We start from the raw sequence: 20,327 nt of genomic DNA, 5'->3' as shown, positions 1-20,327 counted from the left end.
CGAAAGAGAGCGCACAAAGGCGAAGCCAATCGAAGACGAGCCAAGAGCAAAGCCAAGCTCATAGCTGAGGGACAGATATGGAGAGAGAGAGAGAATGAGAGAGAGCAAACGAGCTCTGTGTGAGAGCGGGCAAGCTTTGTGTGAAAACGTTCGGGCTACATGGTACTCCGGCTCTCTGTTGGCTCTCTCATATTGATGGTGTGTATTTTTAATATCGGGGGTGTGGCAGCCGCCCATTTTGCCAATTGGAACGTATAAAAGCCGGCTGAACTGCTGCCTGAATATTCGTTGCTATTCACATTTACGTCTGGTCTTGTCTCGTCTGGTTTTGTCTCCGGCGCTAGCAGCGGAGTCTTAGTTGGACCACAGAGAACGGAAACAGTGAAACAGTGTTGTGGCATAAGAAAACAAATAAATACAATCAAAGGTAAGCAGGCAGGCGCGTTAAAGGATATTCAGTGTACTTATGTGTGGGATTGTGTGTGTGTGTGTTGAAGGACTTAATGCGACAGTGCCACAAACATTTAACGTGCTAAATGAGCTGAGATATCGAGTTGCTTTAAACCATATCGAAAGTGATAAGTGCTGCTCCTTTAAGCAAGGATATGACAACTTATATGGATTAAAAGTCGTAACAAATGAAACACTTTGAATATTATTCAAAATGAAACACTTAAAAATGTGCACAAAATATTTGATTAATAAATGATGAATAAAATATAGATTTTTGTGCATAAATTTAAAAAATCATTTAAAGGAAATTAAAAAACAGAGCCTTTAAAATTTATTCAAACCAAAAAATTCATCAATTTAGACAATATCTATTTATAATTGCTTTCCTTCATTAATCATTAGTTCTCACTTGATTGATTGTAAAATCAAGTTTGTTGCTTAAGTCATTTGTATAGCAGTTCGTTGGCCCATCTAAGACTAATATCTATTGTAATTGGATTTCTTCAATCTACAGTCAAAGTTCGTTGACACAGCCTTTTGTTAGCCGCAAACTATAAATTCTTAGTCACTCCAAGCATACAAAGCAAAAATTTCAACAGACAACAAAAACTGAAAATCATGCCAAATGCAGTTAAAATTTGGGAAGCTTTTGCGCAACTTGCAACAAAGAAACTTCCAAACAAACAAACAACAACAAAAAGACAAAAAAAAAAAAAAAATTACATGCATAAATTATTTAAAGAAACAAAAGCGGAAAAAATAATGTGTGTGCCGACTTGGCAAGCATATTATTTGCCCAGCAGTCATAAAAGGGCGCATACCTACACATAAATTAACATGTGTCTACATATGTGTGTGTGTGTGTATGTATATGGGCATACATATATCTATAATCAAATGCATCATCACTTTTGTTTGCGGCTGATTGATATTGATTAACATGCATGAGACAAAACCAAACAAGACAAAAGCCCGAAAGCCAATAAGCAAGCGCCTTAAGTCAAATTACAAAATGCAGCTTAAAATAACGAAAATGCGCGCACACACACATAAAAAGAGACATATTGAAATGCGAGTTTCCCAACTGTGTCCAAATGTCCATCGATTAGGGCCTGGGCGGGCGTGTCGTTTATTTCAACTTTTCACTTTAAAGCACTTAAAAATTCAAATTAATAATCGATAGCGCAACTTTTGGAATTCGAAATCGAGTCGAATTTTTTAACTGATAAGCCCTGCGGCAGCTGCAATCATTAAGATGGACCATTAATGATTTATGTTGCCAAATCTCTGTCCAGTGACAGGGGTTGCCCAGCTCATAAATATGCCGTCGATAAAGATCGACACACAAGCAATAGCATTATATTGTGTATACATCCATATGGATGATCAAATTAACATGCAAAATTTCAAACAGAGACATTGAGCTTTGATTGATGGCATTGCATTAGCAAATCGCTTGTTATGCATAAGGAAGAGAACCGTTGCCCAATCTATATGCAAAAGACGTGGAAGGTTCTAGCCAGCGTCACAAAAAATACTAAAGCACAAATAAATTAAAGGCACTAAAAAAAACCCAATACAAAAGTCAATAAAACCAGTTAAGGTCAGCCTCAGTGGACGTTGGCTTAGCTTGTTGCTTGTGTAATCAACATGTTTGCAGCAGATGCTAAATGAATTTTTATTTATGAATAATGTGACGATGGCAAAGTGGCTGCTGATGCTGAAGCTGAAGCTGCCGTTGCTGCTGATCACGTTGCTCGATGCTAAGCTACAATAAAAATAAAGCTTCAAGTGTCGTTGTCGTCGTCACTGAGGCAGTGTGTCAGTGGCCGAAACGCCTCGGGCAACCGGTTAGCTGGCACCGATGCATCCTTGACATAAAAACCATGCGCACCAAGTTACATCTTCGATAAGCCAAAACACACATACGCATGCGCGACGGCACGCAATCAAAACAAACTTTAAACAGCATTCCGTATACGCACTGTGGTATACGTAATAAAAGTGAACAAACATTTTTCATAACTCACATTTTTTGGTATTTTCTTCTTTGCAGATGAAAGTCACTCTGGCGTTAGCGACTTTCTGCCTTGTGGCTGCCTGCGCCGCTGCGCAAAAGGGCAGAACCACCACAACCACAGGCACCAAGCCGGGTCGTTTCCTCTCCCTGCCAGTGCCCGCCAAGTGCGCTAGCCGTAAGTATAAATAGATTTAAATAAACCGTATATACATATGTACATACGTTTCACATATTTTAACCTTAACTGGTTGCCGGTTGGCGGTGTGGCAAAAAGTAAAAGTGTGAAACGTTAGAAGAATATCAAATAGCGCCCATGTTTGCACTTGAATTTGTTTGGCAATGCGACGTGTAGGTGTGCGCTACAGGCACAGCAATTACAATATATAAAATTGTGTTAGGTCGGGGGCGGTGCGAGGCAGCTGAAGGTCGCTGACGTGATCCATGTTCGTCATTTGTTTTGGCACTGCATTTGGTCAGCTACGCACTTTCCTTGCTTCACTTTAGTTGAACCCGCGAGCGTTGCCACCTCGCTGCATTAGCCAGTGCTGCCCAGCGCACACGGGAAACTGCAAGTCATGGCAAACGGTGGGACTCAAGCAAATTGACGGCGAAGAGATTGCGAAAATGCAACAGCTAGATGTTAGATGTTAAATTCAAACAATAGCGTCATCGCTGCATATCCGGTACACTAATGAACACAGTTAGCAGTTGGCACTAATTAGGCGGCACACGTATACAGCTGAATGCATACATTGGTGTGCATCCCGTTTAAAACTGAAAATGCGGCTTAACAATTTTGTTGTTGAGTTTTTTTTACTTATTTTTTGTTTTTTTTTTTTTTTTCTGTTTTTTGGGCAACAACATCAGTGTGACGGCCCGTAAAGTTGCATAGCCAGTTTTGTGCCGTTGCTATGGCTTAGATCTTTCATCTCTTTAGAAATTTCCAGTTATACAAGCACAACTTAAGTTAACTTAAACTAATTAACTATTCAAACTTAATTACCTGATACAAACGGCGTCGATGCTCGTTAATAACAACTTTCAAGCATGCAAACTGCTTGCGCTTGCGCTTGTGCTTGCTTTTTTAATTTACATTTCAAATCGGATTTTCTAAGATCGAGATTCTGTGTAGATGTCTACACAGATATAAGTAGTTGTCTACTTTGGGAAGCTGTTTGGCAATGATGCAATTGGCTATTTTTGTATGAACTGCATACAGGAAATATGAATGAAGACGAACACAAATGGGACTTTTTTATTGCCTTGACCTGTAATGTGGGGAAATTGCTGCAGTCTGGCAGCATCGGCCGAAATGATCATAATAATGTGCAAACAATAGCAAATAAGGTCATTATGTTAGAGTTAAGCTGATTTGAGTTGACGGCGGACGGACGAAACAGGCAAAAGGCAATTGCAAAAGTGACGGCAGCTGACGTTGCCGTTGCTGCTGCTGCTGCTCTGGCAGCTCTAAAGCCGCTTAAAGCGCGCCTAATGACGCGTGCCGCCAGCAGCAGCAATAGCAGCTTCAATGGTGGCAACAAGAGGCGTGGCGCAGGCGGTCGCGTTAAAAAAATAAAAGCCAAAATAAACAGAAAACAAAAACAAAAACAAAAGCAACGCAGCAGCTAATCAAATGCACTGCAGTAGCCGCAACGGTGGCAGCTCAGGGAGTCAGCCATGTGAAACAAGTTTCAGAGAGCAGCAGCCGTTGAAGCGGGAGAAGGTGGACGATGCAGAGCTGGAGTTAGCGTAGGGGGGAATTCCATTGTTGGCCTAACCAATTTTTTGTTTGGCAAAATGGAAAACCTTTTGACACACAGACAAAGGAAAGCGGGCAGGCAGACGACGCGGCGACGATGACGGATGAAGACGGGAAAGAGGAGGAGGTGAAGCATCAGCAGCAGCAACAGCAACAGCTTGCTGCATAAATTGTTGGCAAAGATTGCGCAACTTAAAGTAGGGGGAAGTTGTGTAAGCAGCCGTGGCATGATTTTGCCAATCCACGAGGTAGACACCCAATCGTCAGGCCCTCACTAGCCACACCTTTGACTACCTTCGACTACCAGCTATTGAAGACTTCTTTTAATTGTTTTTCTCTTTGCAGGCCCCAAGGAATTCTCGTACCGCGGCAAAAACATGTTCCTAAGCACCCACGTGCCGGCGCTTGCCAACAGGAAGGTCGACTGGTTGGATGGCCGTAACCTGTGCCGCGAATACTGCATGGATCTGGTCGCCCTGGAGACCCAAGAGAAGAACAACCTGATCTTCCGTGTCATTCAACAGAACGATGTCCCATACATCTGGACCGCTGGCCGCATTTGCGATTTCGCTGGTTGCGAAAACCGCCCAGATCTGGAGCCCAAGAACATCTATGGATGGTTCTGGTCCGCAACTCGCGAGAAGATCCAGGCCACCAACCGCATTCCACAGGGCTGGGGCTACAATCCCTGGTCGCAGACCGGCCACAAGAAGCGCCCACAGCCCGACAATGCTGAATATGACATCAACCAGACCAAGGAGCAGTGCCTGTCCGTGCTGAACAATGTCTACAACGATGGCATCGCATGGCACGACGTTGCCTGCTACCATGAGAAGCCCGTCATCTGCGAGGATAACGAGGAGCTGCTGCGCTATGTGGCGGCCACAAATCCGGGCATCCGTCTATAAGATGTTCATTATCTTCGTATTGTTTGTGTAATTTTAAAGCTACTTATTATAATACTCCCTAAAATGAGTTTTTTTTGTATAATTCTTGTTTAAATATGTGTACGACGAATGCAAATACAAATAGACTTTAGAATTTATAAATACCCCCGATCTTACCACCTACACACATATATAGACAGATGCCTAAAATTCACCACTTCTCTCGTTTCGAAACTGCCAATCCTACTCGACTATACATTTTCCTACAAATTGTATTTATATAAAAAAAATTTGTTAAGTACGAATAATCACGCCCTAAAATCTCTTATTTAAAATAGAAGAAAGAAAATGAAAAGCAAAACTCACCTATTCTATTGCCGTGCAAAAAACAAAGAGATTGAATAAAATGTTATAAAAATTCATTAAAAACTGATTAATTATTTAAATATCGTCGCATATACTTTGGTTTATTTGACACGTCGATGTGGCGGTGTGCGGGAGCGACTGTAATCCGCCTTAGAAACGTGTTCATGGCTCGATGTGGAACGATTTCGACTGCGACTGCGATGGCCAGAGTCTTGTGCCCCATCTCGACTGTGATGCAATCTAGAGTCGCGACTGCGATCTCGGACAGAGTCTCCACTGCCATGTGGTTCAGATTCTTGACTAGAATGGCGGCTAGAGTCTTGACTGGAGTGATAGCGTTTCCTGCTTCTATCAGATTTGCATTCAATATCTCGCTCATTGCTTTGTTGCCTTTTGGCAGTTTTGCTCGAAGATTTGTCATGTTTAAGCTCCAGCTCGGGACTCTCCGACCAGCGCCAGTTGCGAGATTCCCGCCCAGTGTCATGCCAACTAAAATCAAATGCAAAATTGACTATCAATTATATTCAATATATTATTAACTTACCTGCTTGTTCTGTTTGTTGGCGTTTTACTGCTGGAGCGTGTGCTCTTTGGTGTATCGTAGAGCTCCAAGCTACTGTTAAACAAATTGTTTGGATTGCGAAATAGGTGGAGATAGCCACAGCTGTAGCCTTTGGGACATTTGCGTGTTAAGGACAAACCTTTAAGACAAGCAACAAGTGGAGTAAAAAACATGGAAAGCTATAAATGAAGTAACTATAAAATTTATGATATAAAAAGTTTGGTTCTAAACGGAAGAGTAAGGCCCTCGAATAGGGCAACATTGCCATCTGGGATTATTATACCCCATCTCCTCGGCGTTCAGTTGCCTCAATGACAGAATTAGTTGGACAACTTTCATGTAGTTGACTTGACTTGATTTACAATATGTAAAAGAGTTTCATTTTCATTTTTGGTTTTAGCAAAGGATACGGATCATGACATGCGCTTCACGTACCGCAAACGGCACCACGCCACCCTTTGAGATTTGAGAACTCCACTTGAAGGCGTCTGGATGCATAGTAACGTCCTTGCAGATTAACGAAGGCGCGCAGTGCAAAACTAAGTAATACATATATATTAATATAAATGTAATAGAAGAAATAAATATTATTACGAACCGCTCCTGCGCGTACTCCACGAATACGTGACCTCTCAGGTGGGGCAATGTGTTGCGCACTGCGCGAAAGTTTAAGATTTTGCCAAACTTTTGCAGCTCACCAATCGCATCGTTGAAGAATTCGTCATAGTCACTGCGTAAGTCCTGCTCTGTCAACTCGAGGTGCTCGTCTGTGCTCGCATATTCCTTGTGCGTCTCACCCACCTGTAGCAGTGGGTGTGTGAAGAAGTGGCGTATTAATAAGATCTTTGCTAGCATGGGACGACGATGATTGAAGGTGCAACTGTTGCCGTATCGACAGCAATTGGTGCGTGTATAGAACTCGCACAATTTCTCTGCAGGATTTGTTTCCACTACACGACGCAGCTCAGCTGGCGGCGTGCGGTCTTCACTGTCATCCATATACTCCTGCATGCGTTGCAGCATTGCCTCGAACTCCGCTGCGGCTTGTTCAGCCAGTCTTTTACTCTCTTCTCGCCTTTTTCGCTGCTTCTCCAGTTCTTCCTCCAATTCGTTTGCTTGCTGCAATCGTAAGCTCTCTAGTTTTGACTCTTCCTGTGCACGCTTAGCTCTATCGATCTGGAATTGACGTTGATCCAATGCTTCCCGACGTAACCAGGCTTCTTCTTCCTCTGCTCTTAAACGTTCACTGGCCAGGCGCTGAAATTCTTCGAGCTCCGCTTGTTGCTTTAACCATGCCTCATACTCGGGCTTTGCTTTCAATGCTTCCTCTTCCAATGCCTCCTCTTTCTCACGCGCTCGCGCTTGTCGCTGCCGTCGCCGTTGTCTCTGCTGTTTTTTCACTAGTTTCCGCCAAGCTCTGTAGGATTAAGAATAATTTCAATAAATAGGTAAGCAACCCATATTTAAGCCTACCTTTTCGCCGGCATTTTCGTTGTTTTGATTTCCTTTAAAATGCATCACCCTGTACAGACAGTGTGACCACAGCGAGCAGTTCTCAAAATCCTTAGTGATATTATATTTTAACATAGGTCGCTACTGCTAGCTACACTTAACATTTAAAAATACCATTACATTTTCTTACTTTACTTTTTGTTTCCAGTATACATACATTTTTCTCAATTTGTGTGTATAATAAAAAGATGCGCATACTTTTTCAAGGTTCAATTGTGACTGAGTTAACATAATTTTTCCCAGTTAACATTTTTAGGAACTGTTACTGGTTAGATGTCAGTGTATACATACTGTATGTCAAATATGGTATTTTCGGTATTTGATTGTAATTAAAATAATAATTTTGTTTGGCAACTTACGCATTGTGGGTACGCGGTCGCACTAACCATTTAATGTTTTGGTCTATTTTTTATGTAAATACTAGAAGAATTACCAAATAAAATACACAACTTAAGGATTTGGCGCTCTTTATTCAAAACAAAATAAACGCTAATAACACGTCTGACAAAAGTTGCAGCACAATTGCCAAAATAATAAGAATTCAACAATCGCCTTCTGAGGCAAAAGCCATGAGCAAAGTGCGCAGGCTGTACCATCAAAAATATCGCGAAGATTGGGAACGATTTCCGTCGTTTTCCGAGTGGCTCTGCCGTGGCGACGATGGCTACTCGGCTCATTGCAAGATATGCGACGCCAATGTGTTGGCGCGTCTGGCATCCATTAAACAGCATCACAATACGGCCAAGCATCAAAAGGCTCTCAAAAGCCATCACCTCGGATCAAAGGTAAGCGAACTACCATTAGCACTTTCCAACAACTAGTGCTCCTTATTCCTCTTCTGCTCTTGCAGAGCATTCCCATTAAAATGGAGCCCGGCACAAAGGAGGAGCCAAAGCAAATTTCACAAAAGTTTATTTTCGCTACCAAGCCAAAACCAAAGATCATCAAACGCTCCAAAACGGATAAAGTGTCGGAGAGCATTGAGCAGGTGCCTTTGGAGCCAGACACATGCTCCAATGACTCGATACTAGAAGATCTGTTGGGCAACGATGATATGGAGCAGCAGTATCTACAGGAAATTAGCGACACGGAAATGGAACAAGATGTTAAGCCTGAAACTATCCAAGAATTCAAAATTGATGAAATGCAGGAAGACAATCTGACTGACGATAATATTATCAGCGAATTCGATCTGTTCGGCAAGAGTGTTTCCCTACAACTGAATCACATGGAGGTGAGCTGATAGATGACCCTCACCTGGTTGCAATCTGACTAATATTTATTAAATTGTCATTCCAGTTGGAGGATGCTTTGCTCTGCCAGGAGCGATTGCAGGTGGTGCTTACCGAATTCAGACTTAAGATCTTGAAGCGCAAATCAAAACGCAACTTTTAAATGTACCAAACTTAAACTTATTATCATGCTATATATAATTACTTACATATATATATTGACAAGCATAACTAAATTATACACCGAAATAAATGTTTTGTTTATTCCGCCTCGATTTCATCGATAAAACTGCGACACTTTTTCTTCAACACTCGAACGGCCTCCAGGAATATTACCTCCGGCTTCAGGGCTCCCACAGATTCGACACTGAAGATGTAATGATCACGTACACGACCCATAGTGACAGCATCGGCCAGATGGGGATACCGAAACACATTACGACTGCAGCTGTCGTAACGTGCATCCTTCACATAGGCGCTCTCATTCTCATCGATGCCGATGACGCCGGGTGAGAAACAGCTCTGCAGCAGATAGGCATCCTTGCCCCGCACTTCTCTAGTGAGATTTATCTGTGGCAGTAGACGATAGTAGGCGGTGGCCACTGGGGAGAACTTGGCGTGATCCTTCCCAATGCCCTTGACAGCAATCAGACGTAGATCCAACTCGTGTCCTGGACGCAACTGCGCAATCAAAATATCCTCATGGATGCAGCCAACGCTGTTTTCGCTATAAATCTGCGCTTGTTTGCCCTTGGGCAGCCACTTCAAGTGCCCAGAGTAGACCTTATGATTCTTGTAGATATCATCAAAGTTAGATTGATCCTTGCTTGCATCCTTACGCCGCGTGCATTTAACCTTCAGCTCATATTCCAGCGTATCCTGTTCGGTGCCCTGATCCGTGCTCTCGTCAGTCCGATAAGCGAACAGACGGGGATCTGCTCGAAGCGGCAGCAAACCCATACGATGGGCCAGCACTTCGTCTTGGATGATCGAGGTGTTGTTATATATGTAAACCTTTTCAATGGCCATGCTGGGCACTTCGCTGAGCATCAGGCGACGAAAGGCGTTTGCGATTGCTGGATAAACGCCAATCAAATCAAATTCCAAGCCATGCTCTTCATCATTTCTGCGATTGGAGTATAAATATAGTGGAACGGTACTTCGTGTAACTGTATTGCAGGAGACTTACCGTACGATTACCACTTGCAATTTGCTTTTGAAAACGTCCATATTGAAGACCTCATCTGCCAGCCCATAATCCTGAGGATCCTGCTTTGTTCTGTACTCCTCCATGTAGAGCAACGGTTTCTTTTTATGGTCAGGCATTTTAAAACTTTTACAATTCAGAAATATCTAAAGTAAAGATGCAAGCACAACCGTCGACTCGTTGCCGCACGTGGTTGTTGTCAAAACAATCAGAGATGCGCAATCCTTGGCTACTCGTGACAGAGTCGCTGCGATTGTAAATTATGTATAACAATACAATGCCAATTTTAATAATTATTTAATATTTCATTACCAACAACATTCGATGCATGATAAATATTCAATTTATTAATAATCACATAGATTTACATCAATTGCACTATCGCAACAGATCTGTAAATTGTGTAATTGCGCAAGATTGGGCCGAGTTGGCAGCACCGTGCGGAGCTTTGTGAATGTCAAGTATTAGCGATTTAACCGGCAAGTAGGTTCTCCAGCAGCAGCTTTTACGTAAATCTTTGGTAAAAGCAAAATAAAAAATGTCGCGTACATTGCAACGTTTAATTGGTGGCTGCAGACGTTGGACGCAATCGAGTTCTCGCACGCAGCTGCAGATACAGTCACAGTCATGGGGACAGCGTTATATGGCCCAAAAAGCAAGTGATCCCACAAAGGGCAAGGGACCGATATCATGGAAGAGTCTGTCAGTGATTGGTGTTTTGGGCGCAGGAGGTCTTGCCTTTATGTTATATGTAAAGCATGAAAAGGATGAGGCACGGTTAAGGGAGCGCAAAAGACAACTGGGCAAGGCCGCCATTGGCGGTCGCTGGGAGTTGATTGATTCAGAAGGCGTGGTACGCAAGTCGGAGGACTTTCTGGGCAAGTGGCTGCTTATCTATTTTGGATTCACCCATTGCCCCGACATTTGCCCAGATGAGCTGGACAAAATGGCACTAGTGGTCGATGAAGTTGGTACGTCTTCATGATATTTCAATGTGAATCAAATAATGTAAGTCATTATTTTATTTGTAGAAAAGTCACCGCAAGCACCGCCAGTGCAGCCCATATTCATAACTGTAGATCCAGAACGTGATTCGAAGGAGGTGGTAGGCAAATACGTAAAGGAGTTCTCGCCCAAGTTGCTTGGCCTAACGGGCACTGTGGATCAAATACGAAATGTCTGCAAAGCTTTCCGAGTTTATTTTAGCGCTGGACCCCGCGACGAGGACAACGATTACATTGTCGATCATACCATCATCATGTACCTGGTGAATCCAGATGGTGAATTTGTTGATTATTACGGGCAGAACCGAGACAAGGATCAGTGTGTGGCATCGATTCTGGTCAACATAGCCAAATGGAATTCAATGAACAAAAAGGGCTGGTTCAGTTAAGCTGTCTGGCGTTGCCACAGATTTTGTTATATTTAAAATTTTATTTCGTATCAAGTTGGCAGCACTCGGCATAACAACCCCGTCAAATTTGTATACTCGCTCTTTTTGACGTTTGTGCTGCGTGGATGTTGCAGAAATTGTTTTGTTTTCTCGCAATAAATATATATAAAATACCAAAATGGTGTGTGTATAATGCAAATTAGCCTAAGAACTTTCTTTAATAAAGTGTTGTTAAAAGCGCCATTGAAGGGTATGGTTGCAAAAGAATTTCCTATATTCTGTATACAACATAACCTTAAAAGGCGGCTCTTCGTGCTTAGTTTTTGCAATAAATTGAAATAATATTGTTTTTTGGTTTGCAGCGTCCGTTGATGTTGCAAGGCCACGAGCGTTCCATAACGCAAATCAAATACAATCGTGAAGGCGATCTGCTCTTTTCATGCTCCAAGGATCAGAAACCAAATGTCTGGTATTCGTTGAACGGCGAACGTCTCGGCACCTACGATGGCCATCAGGGAGCCGTATGGTGCCTGGACGTGGACTGGGAAACTAGGAAGCTAATCACCGGTGCCGGCGATATGACCACCAAAATCTGGGATGTCGAATATGGCACTGTGATTGCTTCCATAGCGGCTAAATCTTCGGTGCGTACATGCAATTTCAGTTTCTCCGGCAACCAGGCAGCGTACTCCACGGACAAGGCGATGGGTCAGAACTGCGAGCTCTTCATCATCGATGTACGTAATGCAGATTCATCTCTATCTGAGCAGGCGCCCACGCTTCGTATCCCAATGGTGGAGTCAAAGATCACCTCCATGCTATGGGGACCTCTCGATGAGACTATTATAACAGGCAAGTTCAAAGGCTAACTCAATCGGCGTTCAGAAATAATGAACTTCACTTTTAGGTCATGACAATGGTAACATTGCCATTTGGGATATCCGCAAGGGACAAAAGGTTGTTGACTCCGGCTCCGATCACACGGCAGGAATCAATGACATGCAGTTAAGCAAAGATGGCACCATGTTTGTGACCGCTTCGAAGGATACCACAGCCAAGCTGTTCGATTCCGAGTCTCTGATGTGCCTGAAGACCTACAAAACAGAGAGGCCAGTGAACTCAGCTGCAATCAGTCCGATACTGGATCATGTTGTGCTTGGAGGTGGCCAGGATGCGATGGAGGTGACCACAACGTCAACGAAGGCGGGCAAATTCGACTCGCGTTTCTTCCATTTGATCTACGAGGAGGAGTTTGCTCGTCTTAAGGGACATTTCGGTCCCATCAACAGTTTGGCCTTCCATCCGGATGGCAAGAGTTACGCCTCCGGTGGCGAAGATGGTTTCGTGCGTGTCCAGACATTTGATAGTACATACTTTGAGAATATTTTCGAGTAGTTCCGGCCCGGTCTGTAGTTGTTAGTAGTTCCACAATCTTTCGTCATCATCGTCGATGCGCGCCATGTACATGTGCATAGATAACTTTCAAATATATGCGAGAACAAGACGAATTATCATTTATTAAGTAAAACATTAAAAGCATATATATGTATATAATAAGCAGCAGGAGGCATTCGAGTTATTGCAACCGATCTTCATCAAGGCCTTAAAAGAACGAACGTTTCTTCTGCTGCACCACAACCGGCTTGCCCTGCATGGCAGCCAGTTGTGCAGGTGTGGGCAGGCAACCAGGCGGAGGTGGCGGCACAACAACAGCACCCGAAGCTGTGGTTCGCAAGGAGGCTCGTGGATCAATATTTAATACATGCGCTGCAGTAGCTTCGGCAGAGGTGCTGGGTCCAGCTAAGCCGTACTCCTGCTGACCCTGTTGCAATTGTTGGTGGTGCATCATTCCATAATACTGATTGCTAGGTATATGCATAGGCATTGCAGCTGGTGCACTGTCAGCCCCTTGTTGCTGACTCTGCTCGTATGTGGGCGGTGGAGCTCGCTGGGAATGGAAACATTAAAACACAATCGCAGTACGATCTAACTAACACGAACCATGGAGGTAGCGTAATCATAGTTAAAACTGTAGGGTGGCGCATTGTCGGGCTTGGATGCTTCACCTATGTTTTGAGGAAACAAAATGATTTAAAAAACTATGCATTGCTTTTGTTGATTTATTTACTACCTGAATCTGGTTTGGACATGTCGTTGTATGTTTACTAGAATATATTTTGTGGATTCGATGGAGCACTTGGGCTGCCAGACTGTTTCAAAATATTATTGCAATATTGTCATTCACAGTTAAACGTTGGCACGCATCAGCTGTTTGTGTGTCAAACGGGAGGCAGACGAAAACGTACGATAAGCTTGGCAGAAACAAAAAACGAAAAAAATATATATTTATAACTTTAGAGTAACAAACAAAATTTTTTTGTAATAAAAGTAATCTGTCAACACACCGATTGCACCATAGAGAATGGCCCACGCAACCCCGCAGGTTGGTATCTGTGGAAGTTGAAAGCTTCCGCGTTTCTGTGACGCAATCGCAGCGCATTCTTATTAATATACATTTTGATTATAAATTGATATTGTTTATCAGGGCGTTAAGCTTCTAAATGGATTTAAGCGTCCAGGTCGCTTCGAGAAGGGCCTCGGAGCCCAGCTGCCGGAAGCATACAAGAAATTCTGGCGCGAATGGAAGCTAACAAAGCCAGCGGCGGTGCATTATATACCCAAGGAGAGTGAGTGGGAGCGGGACGAAGTGACGAACGCAATCAAACCCGTTCAAAGCATACCATTCCCACTCATCGATACACCGGAATCACACCAGGGTATATGGGGCGGGGAGGCGGTGATCAAAGGCTTCCAAAAGCGCCAGTCCACAAAGCGACGTGTGCCGCATTTTTGGGTGCCAACGTTGCGACGCTCCGTGGTGCACAGTCAGGTGCTCAATGAGTATATGTCGGTAGTTGTTACGGAGCGTACGTTGGAACAGATCCACGAGTGCCACGGCTTTGATCACTATCTGCTCAAGAATTTGGCATGCGATTTGCGTTCAGCTTTAGCATTAAAGCTGAAACGCAAAATATTGAAGTCGCTGCAAATGGGCTGCCCTGCCCTATCCGCTGAACCCAAACATCAAAGTGAGGTGCTCAAGGAGTACAGTCCGTATCTGGCATCATATACGTCCGAGGAGATCGATTGGTATGGCCACACCTACCTCGAAGCTATACGTAAGCTGCAAGATCAGTTACGCGCAGCCGAAAAGGTGATTCCGCATAAAGTTGAGTTTCGTAGCAAGTTGATTGAGCGCTTGCGCGAAGCGGGAATTGCGGAAGCTGGTAAAAAGGATCCAAGAGATTCTGTTTCCCATGGCGATCACAGCGATGCGGATATTGATGCGTTGACAAAGCTGTAAGTATCCATTCCGACCATGCTCCAGCAAAGAGCTAAATACGTATTTCTATTACAGTGAATCGTCGACCCCATCTTCAAGCTGGTTGTCGAAAATAAATCCGTTTGGCAAGAAGGAAACGTAAAGGACTTTGCATTCAGTCAGCTACTACTGGTTATATGTTGAAATTAAATATATTAAAACACTGTACTGGATTTATCCAGTCCGTCAAAATTAATACCTGAATCAACCTTGGTGTTTAAACATATTTATTGCAAGTGTATAATACTTACGCACATTTAAGGAAACGGCATATAGACAGAAATAGAGAGACATTCACGACAAAGTAGTAAAAAGAGGAATGATTGCAAATCCCGTCGAGGAAACATAAAACACTTTACATTCTTAAGCCTATATATCAATATCTATATATATAATGTGTATGTATAAGTGAAACTTTGTGCCAGTTTATGCCCTGTTGCGATCCATAATCTATGCAATGGGATTCTTTTTCATCAGTTCGATGTCTGCGTTCATCATATCGGTGACCAGCTCCAAGAAACTAACTTTGGGCGTCCAGTTGAGCTCACGTTTAGCCTTCGACGCATCGCCTTGCAGCAAATCCACTTCAGTGGGTCGGAAGTACTTTGGGTTGATGCGGACGCGCACAATATCCGTGTTGCGTTCCACGCCTACCTCGTCCACGCCCTTGCCTCTCCACGTAATTTCACGTCCGATGTGCTTAAATGCTGCCTCCACAAATTCCCGCACGCTGTGCGTTTCACCAGTTGCAATCACATAATCTGCAGGCGTCTCACGCTGCAGCATCATCCACATGGCCTCCACATAGTCGCTGGCATGTCCCCAATCGCGTTTTGAGTCCAAGTTGCCCAGCTCAAAGTATTCCATTTGATTTAACAAAATCTTCGCTACCGATCGGGTAATTTTACGTGTCACAAAGTTTTCGCCACGTCGCGGACTCTCGTGATTGAACAGTATGCCATTGCAGGCAAACATATCGTATGCTTCCCTGTAATTGATCACTATCCAAAAGCCGTACATCTTGGCACATGCTGCAAAGGGAAGAAGATTAGCAAATTGTTCTCTGAAAATATTATGTTCTATCCCAACCATAGGGCGAACGTGGGTAGAAGGGTGTCTGTTCATTCTGTGGCGTCTCCACAACCTTGCCGTACAGCTCTGACGTGGACGCTTGGTAGAATCGAACCGTTTTCTCCATTCCACATGTCCGTATTGCATCCAGTATGCGCAGTGTGCCAACTGCATCCACCTCTGCCGTATATTCGCTCAAATCGAAAGAGACTTTCACATGCGACTGTGCAGCCAGATTATAAATCTCCGTTGGCTTCACCATATTAATGATCTTCACCAGGCTGCTGCTGTCCGTCATATCGCCATAATGCAGTTTCATGCGTCCGCCTTTGTGTGCCTTCGGATCCGCATATAAATGCTCAATGCGTGTTGTATTAAACGTGCTGGCACGTCGTATGATGCCGTGCACTTCATAGTTCTTCTTCAACAGAAACTCGGCCAGATAGGAACCATCCTGTAAATAATAGACGCTAAAGTTGTAACAGAGTGTTGTTTTCTGAAAGTCCCATGTAGAATACCCTTGCTAACTTTCTAGCTAGTGGCTAATACGTTATATTTGTTTAAATTAAAAACGAGTTGACGAAGATCTCTATAAACATAAAGAGCGTTGCCACGGGATGTATCTTTAAGATCTTTCGGCCATTTCGTTTAGATTCTTTGTTTTTGAATTTTTTGACTTCATCTATTTACAAAATTAGACTAACTCAACCATCTAGATCTATATCATTGTCCCTACTAACACTTGCAACTAAAATGGAAGATCAGCTTTTATAAACAATAGCTGTAACACATCTTCTGATATAACTAGAATACTTTTCGTTAGGGTGTTTATTAAATGATTGAGGAAATGTGTTATACACACTTATTTTTTTAATCTGTTCGTCGTGTATTATTGTCCACGTATGTAACCAGTAAACACATTCATTTACACACACACATACCTGTCCCGTTATGCCGGTTATCAACGCTATTTTGTCACGAGCATTGGCTGCGTCACCTTCGTCGGCGAGGGCTGCTGTTCCATTCAAATCCTTGCTATTGTGATTGTTGGACAGACGCACTTGTTTGCTTCCCGTAGCTCCATCACTTGCGGACATGTTAACTATCTGAGTTCAACCGAAATTTTGTTTCTTTTTTCCAAAAGGCGAGTTAGTCCACGGTATAAACAATTTTTCTTTATCTACGTGGGCAACAGTTGCCACCCGCTACAGAATTATTATACATATGAAAGGTAGCGAAAAAAAAATACATCATAGAAAGCATTACACCATGACGTCACAAACGTACAGCTGAATTGCTCATTTAAGTTCTCTCATATGCGCTACCTTCTAGCTGAATACTGCAATGGAAAAGCTCATTGGTCTGGCAGCACCAATCAGTTCGACGTACACAAACGCAGGCCAGTTATTAAATTGAAATTATTGTTATAAAAAAATAAATTTATACAAAATGATGGTAAGTTAAAAAAAGAAAAGAGAATGACTTTTAAGTTAAAGGCTGATGATTAACGCAGTTTAAATGCGCACCGGTTAATCGCAGCGGAAACGGACACACAAAGAGCTGCTTATCAGTTTAATGGGCGTATAATTGAGTGTGTATAAGTTTTTTTGTTGTTGCTTTATACTCGCTTATAGGACGGCACGGATGAATCAAACATATTGAATAGTCCCGCTACCAATAATGGGGGTACAATGGAAATCGCGTCGCCAAACAATCCACTGGCTCCAGCAACAGCAACAAATGGAAGCGGAAGTGCTACTTCACCTGACAGCTCATCGTCGGCACCTGTAACACCTGCAGCACTAGGAGAGAACGCGCTGCATGTTGAAATTTCTGATGCGCTCAGTGAAAAGGAAAAGGTCAAATTTACCGTGCACACACGCACCACACTGCCTGGCTTTACTAAAAAGGATAATAATGTGGTGCGGCAGCATGAAGAGTTCGTTTGGTTGCACGATCGCATCGAGGAGAATGAAGACTATGCGGGCTACATTGTGAGTAGTCTATAAACTAAATGTAAATTCCTAATTTTATAAGACTTTTTTTTATATAGATACCGCCCTGTCCGCCACGACCCGACTTCGATGCATCGCGTGAGAAGCTACAGCGTCTAGGCGAAGGCGAAGGCAATATGACCAAAGAAGAGTTCAAGAAAATGAAATCCGAACTGGAGGCGTAAGTTCACCATTTTGAGAGTGCATTACATCGATTTACAACTTATGTGCTTTATCGTTTTAGGGAGTATCTGGCCACATTCAAGAAAACGGTTGCTATGCACGAAGTCTTTTTGCGTCGTTTGGCTAGTCATCCCGTCTTTCGTGTCGATCAGCATCTTAAGGTATTTTTGGAATACGATCAAGATCTGTGCGCCAAGCCACGCAAGAAGATGGCCATCTTTGGAGGCTTCGTCAAATCTCTGGGCAAGACGACAGATGAGATATTGCTGAGTGCTACTGTGCGTGATGTCAACGATTTCTTCGAGAACGAACTGCAGTTCCTTACCGAATACCACGGCCATTTGCGCGAGGCAGCATCACGCACTGAGAAGATGACGCAGCGCCACAAAGATGTGGGCTATTCACATCAGAAGATATCGAATGCCCTCACAGAGCTCTCTACAACAGAAAAGGGGAATATGGAAACATTTGTGGCCAAGTCAGCGGAGGTGTTTGAGCGCATAAAGGTGAACTTAATAGTATTTCATATCATCTTTAGCTAATTGGTGCTTATCTATACTCTGTTTAGAATCTGGAGACACGCGTGGCAAGCGATCAGGACTTGAAGCTCGGCGACACTTTGCGCTATTATCAGCGCGACAGCAATGCAGCAAAGGCTTTGTTGATACGTCGCCTACGCTGCTTGGCTGCCTATGAGACAGCCAATCGCAACTTGGAGAAGGCGCGCTCTAAGAACAAGGATGTGCATGCGGTAAATATTTATTAGAGAGCAGCTCTTCCTTTTGTTTCGCCTTTCTAAAATCTTTTTTCTCTATATGCTCACCGGTGCTTGGCAGCAAATTCTTTTGACTTATCAGCTGAGCAGACAATTTGCATTAATAATTAACTTCTATATCTTCAATATCGAAAAGCTGGCAATTGACATCACATTTAGTGCTTTTAAACTCTTAGTCGAAATATGCTTTGCTTTCAAAGACATCTGTCCTACGTTCCCACCTTACTGAATTTCTGTAATATCGAATAACTTGTTATAAGCAGGGCTTAAAGTCAGAATTAAATTCGATATACATAGTTATAGTTTAGCATATACCTTGAAACTATTAATCCAGCTTTAATTTAAATAGCATTCCTAAGTTCTTTAGCTATTTGCATTTAGCTGCCGACTTTCCTAACTAAATTAAGCAACTCTCGTCTGTCTGGCTATAGCAGCTCAGCCAGGTGGAGCATAATTTGTCCTATTGCCTGTCTATTTCTCCAACTCTTAACAAACCAATTTTGAAACAATTGTGGTCGACGCTGCAATGGCATATGTATTGTAAAATATTCTGCGTACTCACAAACTTCACATTGAACTCTTTCCCGCATTTCTTCTCCTACTTTGTGGCTCACTCTTTTCGTGTTCTTCTTGTTGTTGTGTCTTCCGCTGCAGCCTTTGGAGGTGCAAGAGGTATTTGGCATTTAACGTTTAACACATCAATTGGTCATCTAGTCTAGCTTGCAAATTCAAAATTCTACATTCTACATTTAGTTGCATTGCTGCATGCCTTATAGCAATTCCTCTGTAAAACTTAATGCATGTCTTTGTATACACTCTATTGTTTAAACAATTCCTGCTAATGCCTGCCTTGTTTAATGCAGGCTGAAACTGCTCAAGCCGAGGCTTGTGAGAAGTTTGAGTCCATGTCCGCCTGCGGCAAGGAAGAGCTGATTGGGTTCCGCAATCGACGCGTGGCAGCATTTAAAAAGAGGTATTTATATTGTATTTATGTATTTATTTGATATACAAACTCACTAAGTTCAACTTTTCTGCAGTCTCGTTGAGCTATCCGATCTGGAGATCAAGCATGCTAAAAGCCAGTATGATTATCTACGCCAATCGCTGCTGGCCCTCAAGGAAATCGCCTGAAAAGCTGAAGCTGTCTTTCATCATTTGCACACATTGCTTACACACACACACACATACACCATAAATTATTAGCCAAGGCCCCCTCCAAGGAGTAAATCAATTGGTTTTTGCTAAGCAAACAGTTTTATTATCTCTTATTAACTACAAATATAAATACATATATTTATATGTATGTGTGCATATGCAGATACATATACATATATCGCATATAGTTAAGATCTAGCTTTCGTATATTTATGTATATGTATATATAAGCGAATATGAATTTTGGTTTGTGAAACAGATCGCTTTTATAGATATGTATATATAGATATTGTATAACAAGCATTCCTTTATGAACATTTACTATTGTATAAACATTGAATACAGAATATACATATATAATTATATAATTATACAC

The 20,327-nt window shown here is 42.7% G+C and overlaps 10 protein-coding genes across 13 annotated transcripts; 6 read left to right on the top strand and 4 right to left on the bottom strand.

The window, feature by feature from the left end:
• Positions 1 to 267: 267 nt before the first annotated feature.
• Positions 268 to 5,548, top strand: slf (C-type lectin domain-containing protein slf). Its single transcript, XM_089463749.1, has 3 exons — positions 268 to 427; positions 2,510 to 2,648; positions 4,578 to 5,548. Exons 2-3 carry the CDS (start codon positions 2,510 to 2,512, stop codon positions 5,138 to 5,140), a joined length of 702 nt encoding a protein of 233 aa, XP_089319875.1. The 5' UTR covers positions 268 to 427; the 3' UTR covers positions 5,141 to 5,548.
• Positions 5,223 to 7,832, bottom strand: LOC108610148 (uncharacterized). 3 transcript variants are annotated; one of them, XM_018002061.2, is made up of 6 exons: positions 7,717 to 7,832; positions 7,521 to 7,650; positions 6,646 to 7,464; positions 6,483 to 6,586; positions 6,030 to 6,186; positions 5,223 to 5,974 (listed from the first exon to the last, which is right to left on the bottom strand). In XM_018002061.2, the coding sequence occupies exons 2-6, from the start codon at positions 7,532 to 7,534 to the stop codon at positions 5,587 to 5,589; spliced, it is 1,482 nt and encodes a 493-aa protein (XP_017857550.1). In that variant the 5' UTR covers positions 7,535 to 7,650; positions 7,717 to 7,832; the 3' UTR covers positions 5,223 to 5,586. The 3 variants fall into 3 exon arrangements, with proteins under 3 accessions (XP_017857550.1, XP_089319870.1, XP_017857551.1); XM_089463744.1 differs by having other exon boundaries at positions 7,521 to 7,655; positions 7,717 to 7,828; XM_018002062.2 differs by lacking the exon at positions 5,223 to 5,974 and having other exon boundaries at positions 6,030 to 6,156; positions 6,458 to 6,586; positions 7,521 to 7,747.
• Positions 7,833 to 7,895: 63 nt separating this feature from the next.
• On the top strand, positions 7,896 to 9,080 carry l(2)05714 (lethal (2) 05714). The gene is made up of 3 exons (XM_018002076.2): positions 7,896 to 8,344; positions 8,410 to 8,793; positions 8,859 to 9,080. Exons 1-3 carry the CDS (start codon positions 8,129 to 8,131, stop codon positions 8,952 to 8,954), a joined length of 696 nt encoding a protein of 231 aa, XP_017857565.1. The 5' UTR covers positions 7,896 to 8,128; the 3' UTR covers positions 8,955 to 9,080.
• Polr1C (RNA polymerase I and III subunit C) lies at positions 8,949 to 10,440 on the bottom strand. The gene is made up of 3 exons (XM_018002067.2): positions 10,311 to 10,440; positions 9,981 to 10,245; positions 8,949 to 9,917 (listed from the first exon to the last, which is right to left on the bottom strand). Exons 2-3 carry the CDS (start codon positions 10,115 to 10,117, stop codon positions 9,053 to 9,055), a joined length of 1,002 nt encoding a protein of 333 aa, XP_017857556.1. The 5' UTR covers positions 10,118 to 10,245; positions 10,311 to 10,440; the 3' UTR covers positions 8,949 to 9,052.
• A 96-nt stretch (positions 10,441 to 10,536) lies between these two features.
• On the top strand, positions 10,537 to 11,570 carry Scox (Synthesis of cytochrome c oxidase). The gene is made up of 2 exons (XM_018002074.2): positions 10,537 to 10,969; positions 11,030 to 11,570. Exons 1-2 carry the CDS (start codon positions 10,537 to 10,539, stop codon positions 11,389 to 11,391), a joined length of 795 nt encoding a protein of 264 aa, XP_017857563.1. The 3' UTR covers positions 11,392 to 11,570.
• Positions 11,436 to 12,899, top strand: eIF3i (eukaryotic translation initiation factor 3 subunit i). Its single transcript, XM_018002069.2, has 3 exons — positions 11,436 to 11,572; positions 11,754 to 12,243; positions 12,299 to 12,899. Exons 1-3 carry the CDS (start codon positions 11,570 to 11,572, stop codon positions 12,784 to 12,786), a joined length of 981 nt encoding a protein of 326 aa, XP_017857558.1. The 5' UTR covers positions 11,436 to 11,569; the 3' UTR covers positions 12,787 to 12,899.
• On the bottom strand, positions 12,883 to 13,660 carry LOC108610168 (uncharacterized). Its single transcript, XM_018002085.2, has 3 exons — positions 13,523 to 13,660; positions 13,393 to 13,457; positions 12,883 to 13,339 (listed from the first exon to the last, which is right to left on the bottom strand). The coding sequence occupies exons 1-3, from the start codon at positions 13,539 to 13,541 to the stop codon at positions 12,995 to 12,997; spliced, it is 429 nt and encodes a 142-aa protein (XP_017857574.1). The 5' UTR covers positions 13,542 to 13,660; the 3' UTR covers positions 12,883 to 12,994.
• Positions 13,661 to 13,691: 31 nt separating this feature from the next.
• On the top strand, positions 13,692 to 14,977 carry mRpL28 (mitochondrial ribosomal protein L28). The gene is made up of 3 exons (XM_018002070.2): positions 13,692 to 13,834; positions 13,937 to 14,751; positions 14,810 to 14,977. The coding sequence occupies exons 1-3, from the start codon at positions 13,814 to 13,816 to the stop codon at positions 14,874 to 14,876; spliced, it is 903 nt and encodes a 300-aa protein (XP_017857559.1). The 5' UTR covers positions 13,692 to 13,813; the 3' UTR covers positions 14,877 to 14,977.
• Positions 14,978 to 14,982: 5 nt separating this feature from the next.
• Positions 14,983 to 16,941, bottom strand: Gmd (GDP-mannose 4,6 dehydratase). Its single transcript, XM_018002066.2, has 3 exons — positions 16,786 to 16,941; positions 15,863 to 16,298; positions 14,983 to 15,804 (listed from the first exon to the last, which is right to left on the bottom strand). Exons 1-3 carry the CDS (start codon positions 16,939 to 16,941, stop codon positions 15,224 to 15,226), a joined length of 1,173 nt encoding a protein of 390 aa, XP_017857555.1. The 3' UTR covers positions 14,983 to 15,223.
• On the top strand, positions 16,934 to 20,324 carry Snx6 (sorting nexin 6). 2 transcript variants are annotated; one of them, XM_018002063.2, is made up of 9 exons: positions 16,934 to 17,075; positions 17,177 to 17,299; positions 17,479 to 17,838; positions 17,898 to 18,019; positions 18,083 to 18,527; positions 18,590 to 18,772; positions 19,451 to 19,468; positions 19,660 to 19,769; positions 19,834 to 20,324. In XM_018002063.2, the coding sequence occupies exons 2-9, from the start codon at positions 17,294 to 17,296 to the stop codon at positions 19,925 to 19,927; spliced, it is 1,338 nt and encodes a 445-aa protein (XP_017857552.1). In that variant the 5' UTR covers positions 16,934 to 17,075; positions 17,177 to 17,293; the 3' UTR covers positions 19,928 to 20,324. The 2 variants fall into 2 exon arrangements, with proteins under 2 accessions (XP_017857552.1, XP_017857553.1); XM_018002064.2 differs by lacking the exons at positions 16,934 to 17,075; positions 19,451 to 19,468 and having other exon boundaries at positions 17,163 to 17,299.
• Positions 20,325 to 20,327: the final 3 nt, after the last annotated feature.

Source organism: Drosophila arizonae, chromosome 3, assembly GCF_054131065.1.
Source record: "Drosophila arizonae isolate 15081-1271.41 chromosome 3, UAZ_ARI_1.0, whole genome shotgun sequence".
In the NCBI taxonomy this organism is placed as follows: Eukaryota; Metazoa; Arthropoda; class Insecta; order Diptera; family Drosophilidae; genus Drosophila; species Drosophila arizonae.
The sequence above is the reverse complement of the archived record's forward strand: the minus strand, read 5'-3'. Positions and strand labels throughout refer to the sequence as shown.

Bases quoted from the DNA above. Each gene is read 5' to 3' on its own strand.
- Snx6 (XM_018002063.2), top strand. The intron at 17,839-17,897 runs GTGAGTAGTCTA...TTTTTTATATAG, and splicing joins AAGACTATGCGGGCTACATT to ATACCGCCCTGTCCGCCACG. The intron at 18,020-18,082 runs GTAAGTTCACCA...TTATCGTTTTAG, and splicing joins ATGAAATCCGAACTGGAGGC to GGAGTATCTGGCCACATTCA.
- mRpL28 (XM_018002070.2), top strand. From the start codon at position 13,814: ATGGCCCACGCAACCCCGCAG. The intron at 13,835-13,936 runs GTTGGTATCTGT...ATTGTTTATCAG, and splicing joins TGGCCCACGCAACCCCGCAG to GGCGTTAAGCTTCTAAATGG. The intron at 14,752-14,809 runs GTAAGTATCCAT...TTTCTATTACAG, and splicing joins ATTGATGCGTTGACAAAGCT to TGAATCGTCGACCCCATCTT.
- slf (XM_089463749.1), top strand. From the start codon at position 2,510: ATGAAAGTCACTCTGGCGTTAGCGACTTTCTGCCTTGTGGCTGCCTGC. The intron at 2,649-4,577 runs GTAAGTATAAAT...TTCTCTTTGCAG, and splicing joins GCCCGCCAAGTGCGCTAGCC to GCCCCAAGGAATTCTCGTAC.
- Scox (XM_018002074.2), top strand. From the start codon at position 10,537: ATGTCGCGTACATTGCAACGTTTAATTGGTGGCTGCAGACGTTGGACG. The intron at 10,970-11,029 runs GTACGTCTTCAT...TTTTATTTGTAG, and splicing joins ACTAGTGGTCGATGAAGTTG to AAAAGTCACCGCAAGCACCG.
- LOC108610148 (XM_018002061.2), bottom strand. The intron at 6,587-6,645 runs GTTCGTAATAAT...TGTATTACTTAG, and splicing joins GTGGAGTACGCGCAGGAGCG to TTTTGCACTGCGCGCCTTCG. The intron at 5,975-6,029 runs GTAAGTTAATAA...ATTTGATTTTAG, and splicing joins CCAACAAACAGAACAAGCAG to TTGGCATGACACTGGGCGGG.
- Polr1C (XM_018002067.2), bottom strand. From the start codon at position 10,117: ATGCCTGACCATAAAAAGAAACCGTTGCTCTACATGGAGGAGTACAGA. The intron at 9,918-9,980 runs GTAAGTCTCCTG...CTCCAATCGCAG, and splicing joins TTGCAAGTGGTAATCGTACG to AAATGATGAAGAGCATGGCT.
- Gmd (XM_018002066.2), bottom strand. From the start codon at position 16,941: ATGTCCGCAAGTGATGGAGCTACGGGAAGCAAACAAGTGCGTCTGTCC. The intron at 16,299-16,785 runs GTATGTGTGTGT...TATTATTTACAG, and splicing joins TAACCGGCATAACGGGACAG to GATGGTTCCTATCTGGCCGA. The intron at 15,805-15,862 runs GTTGGGATAGAA...TTCCCTTTGCAG, and splicing joins CTACCCACGTTCGCCCTATG to CATGTGCCAAGATGTACGGC.
- LOC108610168 (XM_018002085.2), bottom strand. The intron at 13,340-13,392 runs GTTCGTGTTAGT...TTCCATTCCCAG, and splicing joins ATGATTACGCTACCTCCATG to CGAGCTCCACCGCCCACATA.
- eIF3i (XM_018002069.2), top strand. The intron at 12,244-12,298 runs GCAAGTTCAAAG...CTTCACTTTTAG, and splicing joins CGATGAGACTATTATAACAG to GTCATGACAATGGTAACATT.